The sequence below is a fragment of the Nematolebias whitei genome, chromosome 15, assembly GCF_014905685.2.
Source record: "Nematolebias whitei isolate Nwh7 chromosome 15, NemWhi1, whole genome shotgun sequence".
Classification (NCBI taxonomy): domain Eukaryota; kingdom Metazoa; phylum Chordata; class Actinopteri; order Cyprinodontiformes; family Rivulidae; genus Nematolebias; species Nematolebias whitei.
In genome coordinates this window covers 18,296,037-18,302,872 of record NC_056512.1, presented here as the reverse complement: position 1 = coordinate 18,302,872, position 6,836 = coordinate 18,296,037, and the positions used below count along the sequence as shown (strand labels likewise).

The 6,836-nt window shown below is 40.5% G+C and overlaps 1 protein-coding gene across 1 annotated transcript in view; it reads left to right on the top strand.

The window, feature by feature from the left end:
* Positions 1–4,230: 4,230 nt before the first annotated feature.
* LOC119422083 (ral guanine nucleotide dissociation stimulator-like 1) overlaps positions 4,231–6,836 on the top strand; it is a 19,888-nt gene continuing 17,282 nt past the window's right edge. Inside the window, exon 1 of the mRNA XM_037689426.1 lies at positions 4,231–4,593. Within this exon, the coding sequence (XP_037545354.1) occupies positions 4,570–4,593 (24 nt within the window). The 5' untranslated portion in view covers positions 4,231–4,569. The remainder of the gene's footprint in view (positions 4,594–6,836) is intronic.

The window sequence follows — 6,836 nt, the reverse complement described above, 5'->3', positions numbered from 1 at the left end:
ACTGGCTCCTCTCGACATGGAGAAGCAGCGGTTCTACTCTGAGTCCCTCCCGGATGACTGAGTTTCTCACCCTACGTCTACAGGAGAGCCCAGACACCATGTGGAGAAAACTCATTTTGGCTGCTTGAATGCGTGATCTTGTTCTTTTGGTCACAACCCAAAGCTCATGACCATAGATGAGGGTAGGAACATAGATGGACCGGTAAATTGAGAGCTTCACCTTTTGACTCAGCTCTCTCTTCACCACGACAGACTGGTACAACGCCCGCTTCACTGCAGATGCCTAAGCTAACCGCCTATCGATTTCTCGCTCCATTTTTCCTTCATTTATGTAAAAGACCTCAAGATACTTAGACTCCTCACCTTGGGGTAGTACCTCCCCCGACCCGGAGAAGACACTCTAGCCTTTTCCAGCTCAAGACCATGGCTTCAGATTTGGAGGCACTGATCCTCATCCCAGTTGTTCAAGTCATAGATCACAACCTGATGAAGCTAATAGGACCATGTCATCTGCAAAAAGCAGAGACACAATCCTAAGGCCACCAAAACGGATCCCCTCAACACTTTGGTTGTACCTAGAAATTTTGTCCAATAAGAGTTATGAACAGAAGCGGTGACAAAGGGCAATCTTGGTGGAGTCTAACACTCACCGGGCACAATCCCGGTCCAGTGTTCCACAACCAGGACAAAAACCACACTGCTCTTCCTGAATCCGAGGTTCGACTATCCGACGGACCCTCCTTTCCAAAACCCCCTCACCAGGGAGGCTTAAGAGCGTGATTCCCCTTTAGTTGGAACACATTCTGCGGCCCCCCTTTTTGAATAGGGGGACCACCACCCCCAGTCTGCTAATCCAGGGGAACTGCCCCCGATGTCCATGCAATATTGCAGAGTCATGTAAGCCAACACAATCCTATAACATCCAGAGCCTTAAGGAACTCCGGGCAAATCTCATCCACCCTCGGAGCCCTGCCACCGAGGAGCTTTGTAACCACCTCGGTGAGCTCAGCACCAGAGATTGGCGAGCCCAACTCAAAGTCCCCAGGCTCCACTTCCTCAATGAAAGACATGCTGGTGGGATTGAGGAGGTCTTCAAAGTACTCTACCCACCGATCCATGATGTCTCGAGTTGAGGTCAGCAGCACACCATCCCCACTATAAACAGTGTTGGTGGTGTAGCGTCCTTGTGACTTGGTAAGGAAGAAGTGGGAAAAGATAATGGATGGATGGATCGTTCCAGTAAATTCATATTCATTTCAAAAGTGTACTCCAGCAGATAAAAATTTTAAAACATGGGGGTGGATACCAAGGAGGGTACAAAGCAACCTGCTGTAGGTGAGCAACAAAATTATATACATAGCCAAAAGTTCGTTTTTGCTAGTGGTTCACATGAAAAGTTTCTTAGTTTTTTCTGAGTTTCATTCTATTGGATTTTCTTTTTACTTATTTCTGAGTTCATCTTTTGTTTTAGGCTATATTTGACTCCAGGTGTTGATTTAAAGACCTAAAAGTGCAGAAACAGTGAAGCAGGGGAAGGGGATTGCAAGCTTTGACTAGTGTGAGCTGGTGTTTTACATTATATTCAGATGAAAGTTCCAGGTAAAAACAATTAGCTGGAACACCTCCTGAAGTCAGAATTCTGGCTCAGAAAGTTGGGGATTTCTCTTTCTTCAACATCTGCATCTAATATGGCTGACATAAACTTGAAAATGGTAATAAACTGCAGTAATAAACTTTTTATTATCACTTTTGTCAGTTTGTTTCTCAATAAATCAGTCACACACTTCCTGCACTACTTCTAATGGCCAATATGTTGCTAAAATGTTTGAATATGGTCCATCACTAATATTAGCCTGGTTGCTATACACAACAATAAGCCAATCGCACTGATTTTTTAACATGCTACTGGAACATGGTAAGTGAGGAGTGAAGTCATTCTTAGATTCAAGTTACAATCTTCCAAGGTAAACACAGCAACAACAATGTTAGCTGTTCCATTGTATTCTCGGTTGTATGGCATTAGTGGTTTGTGTACTGTGCACCTGCAAGCCACCTCTGAAAAGTATTACGTTTTATCTTACGGGTCAGGTATAAGGTTAACACTTTATCTCGTTTGACTTGCTCTTGCAGCATTTGCCACATGTGGCCTGCGGGCTAAGGTCTTATGACACATCTGTTGTAAATCAACACTACGCATCATACCCAGAGACCAATAAACTGGTAATTCAGATCTTTTAAAGTAGGATTCTGTGAAAAATGTATTAACCTGTTGTAGAAATCTTTTTGAAAAAAAGACTGATTGGATTGATGAGCTAAAGGATAGGCTGAGTGGGGCTAAGACCAAAGTTAATTGCCACCATATTAAAACAGCTTCAAACCCCAATAGCAGTTCAAAGCTACATAATGTTATAAATCTCTACATATCGGTTATTTTTTACACAAGGGATAGATATAGAAAAGAATTTTTATGGTTTTATGAAAGCACAAAGAGTAAAGCTGAAGGAACTTTAAGCATTTTTGGAGTACTTCTAGTAGGAATATTATATTACTCATGCTTAGATACTGATGCAAATAAAATTGTAAAAGCTTTTTAAAATAGCATTCATGTGAATCATTAATCAAAAGTTTTGAGATTTAAGTTATTTTAAAATGTTAGCAATACATTAGTCCCTCACTTATTGCAGGTGTTAGGCCATACCCCCCCCCCCCCCCCCCGCAACAAGTGAAAATTTGCGAAGTAGCAACATTACATTTATTTTAATATATATATATATATATGTACCCCGCCCCTCGCACAGTGATTGCTGGACATGGGCACCAGCGACCCCCGTGACCCAAAATGGAATAAGCGGGTAAACACAATGGATGGATGGATGGATGGATGGATGGATGTATGCAGCCCTGAGCACAAAAGCACATTTTGGGGGGTGGGGGGTGGCTGTCCTTTGGTTGGCTGACTCGGACTGGAGGTGATCAATTGAGTCCAAGTCTGGATGAAAAACATCCCCATGGGCTTCCGATGGAGCCCTGGACCTCTGCGACGCCGCGTGTCCCCGCTCGGAAGTCCTTGTGGGTCAGCTATTAGCTCTTAAGATTTTCCGATGGGTCTGGGGTGTTCGGTTCTGGTCCAGTTCCCGGTGGGTTCCGTGCAGCTCTCTGAATTCGCTGGGCACCGAAGTCACTGTAAGAAGCACCAAATTTTTCAGATCAGAACAAACCTTTTCCTTTACGTGTTTCAGCAGAAGGGCTTCTGGGCAGAGCACTGTTGGCTTCTGGGAAATGTAGTCTTTATGAGTGGGAATACAGTGTAGGCTTAATGAGAGAAAACTACAAAATGTCAACGCCTGTCGTAAGTATTTTATTTTTTCTTTAACTTTTTACTGTACAGTACGTTATCCAGTAATGTCCCAAACATGTGAATAATATTACAATTAACAATCATGTGTTCTGTACTATATATATGTAGTGAACTAAGCCTCAGGTCAAATCTGGCCTTGAGGGCCTTCCTGGGACAAGAACTGTATTTCATTGATTTGAGTCCAGAAACACAAAATCAAGTCCACCCAGAGACTTTCTAAGTGTGTCCTGCACTGATCAATTGAAAGAACACTCTCTTTTATTATCAGTACTATCTTACAAATTTCTTGATAATCAAAGTGTGTTTAGTTCAAACCATTTTTAAATGTTGAAGTGAACTACTCATTTTAAATCAACTGTGAAACCGCAATATAGCATGTCTGCAAAATTTGAACCAGGAACTAACAAGGGACTACTGTATATTACATCTTCCAAACCGATGTTGTTCAAAGAGTTATCTGCACAGGTAAGATATTAACTTTTCATAGGCTTTCCACATATAAGCCACTTCAAAACATCTGTATCTATTTTAACACATGTTAAAGGCTTCAATACAAATATATACAATTTATCAAACATTCTGTAAATCATTGGTTTAGTGTTAGACAAACCTAATATTTACAAAGGATTAAAAGTTCTAACCTCGACTTTAACCTGTTGGTTTTTCTCACATCATTGGAAAAGGACTGTGAAATACTAATTAAAGCATTGTTGGCATATTACTCAAATCTCTGCTTTTGAATAGACTCAAAGGAATTTGCATGCACGCACACACACTCACACATGGACACACACACATGCCTCCCTTCACACCCTCCCTGAGCAGTCTCCTCCCCTTATAAAACCCAGCTGGTTTCAGCCTCCTCTGCTGTCACAGATCTGAGCGCCCAGCTGGGATCTGTGCTCCTGGGCGTCACTCTTCCATTCAGACAAGTTGGAACAGCTTTGCACTCATCTCTGCTGGCCCTGGGACAGACTGCCTTACAAGCTGGACATATTTATAAGAAGGCACATAACGTAGCAAGAACTCTGCTGAAAGTCCTCTTAGAAATTCTCACTCAGGTGTATATGTAGCTCGTGATCATTGCATTTGAGTTAATTTATAGTTCTGTCAAGGTGAAGCCTTAAATAAACACTCTGGTAATATAGAGTTCATTTCAAGAGAGGTTCCTATCAAAATGGAGAGCCACCGTCCTTGAGAGACCGAACGAGATGGGAAAATGGGAGATAACCATGGTAAGTTTAATTTGATGTTGTCAAGAGGCAAATCTGTGGACAGCTATTTGAGTCTGCTAAGGCTGTTAATGCTTGACTAAAGAAAAAAAAAAACACTTGTCTGTTATTTAACTTTTTACAACTATTTAGTAGTTTTAAACCCCTGTTTTGGTGTTTCTGACATTCTCTGTGTCTGCTTAGCAACTAACAAGCTATTTTTTATTTTATTAAAAATATGAAATGACATTATTTATCATTATATATGAATCCATGCCTGCTTGTTTTCTTCTGGGGTAAAAAAGAAAAAGGTGCAACTTGAGGATTTTTCTGACCAGTACATCCAGCTGTGATATAAATGTAAAAAAAAAGTCTAAGAAAACAGGCTCAGGCTGCAAAATGTGATTAATTAATCTCTCTGCATTCACTTCTGTCAGATTAACGTTGCTTTTCCATTCTTTAATCCGCAAATAATCCAGTAGAGGTTTGGCACATGTGACCACTAGCCTTCCTTTAAAAAAGTACTTATCACCACCACCACCTTTTATGACTGAAGATTTTCTTTATTCTGAGAAATAATGGAGATAAATATGCTGAGTTAACCCCGCTTTGATAAAATTCTAAAATAATATTTCATACAATGAAATATGGTGATGTCTTGCATGATTGGTTAGAGTTTTAGAGTATATGTTGTGAATAACTCTCAGCTCACTCCAAATCTAGGCTCAGAATCTGTTAGGTTCCCTGAGGTATAGTCATTTTTTGTAAAGTTGATCATCTGTGGCAGTCATCTTGAATTGGGTTGACTTTAAAAGGTAAACAAAGTTAGTCAATAATTATTTTTCATTGTTCCAGTAATTCATGAGACATTTTGCTAACAGTCAAACAGGACTGACCCCAACAGTTAGTGCCATGGCTGTAAACAATGCGTTGCTCTCAAAGTGTGTGTTGGGAACAACTCTCAGCTACTGCCACACCAAAGTTTAGTACTTGCATGACTGGCTGCGTTATGTTCAGTTTTTGTGTTTTCTAAATCAGCTGGTTGTAGCAGCCATCTTAAATTAGATTAAGTCTTTAAATTAATATGATTACCTTTGGTCGGTTTCATCAAAATGCATCCAATGAATAATAATAAAATATTTTGCTTACAATACAGACCAAAAAATTAACGTTTTTTGACCTTTCTGCATATAGCTCAGATATTTTATTCAACAATCACTGGCGAGCTGACATTTCTGCGCTGCTGTTGTTTTGTATGAAAAGTGTTTCATTTAAACTGGGTCATGGAAGTTCAACGACAAGCTGATGTGCATCTTTTCTTCTTTCATTTTGGAGATCAAAAGATGGACGCCAGAACGTCTGAGCCACCGTCAGAGTAGACTCTGCTCCTGTGCAATAGTTTGCATTTAAATCAGATTCATTACACAATCAGGCTGAGCAGAATTCAAGCGTCCACTTGAATTGAATATGGAACCGAAACAGAGGAACAAGCTTGAGATGATGTGAAGTGTCCTCACGTCTCAATAGGCATTCATTTTATTTTTGTATTTTTTTTTCCAATTTAAAAATGACACATTATTAGATGACATCATGCAGCCCAGCTGCTGCCTGGCTGTGGTTCAGAGGAGCTGAAAGGCTCAACAAGGTGCTCAGAATGCACATCTGATAAAAACTGGTTCCTCGGTGTCAAGCTAAGTGCCTGCTGAACACTCAGCTGGAGCTTTTACTTGAAACATTATTCAAAAGTTCTCAGTGACATGAAAAGAGTCCTGACCTCTGGTTTTAATATATGAAAAGCTGCTCTGTTTCTACGAGACCGAGGCTCCAGCTGCCGTATGAACACCTGCAGTCCTGCGGTGAGCTCTGAGCCGACACAATGGAAACTTCAAGCCCTGTGGTGTTCAGGATTTTGCTTTGTTGCACTTACGTTGCAGTTCTGTATTTGGCCATAAACATTTAGGTGTCCACAAAATTCTTGGAACGTTATTTGCTGAGGAGAAATTGTAAAGAATAAATAAATGAAAGGTCTATGGATCTTTTCAGGAATTAAATGTTTTAATTCCATCCTGGAAGATGTGTCCATGCTCAGAATATGCAGCGAGCTCTAAGCCAGGGGGTTCCCAAACTTTTCCATGCCATGGCCCCCCAAGCAGCATTAGCTTCTGGCCGAAGCCCCCCTCACAATACTACAAAATATGTTAATAAACATCAACTTTTAGAATGTTTTAACTTTTATTCACTATATTCAATTAATTATTACAGCTGCT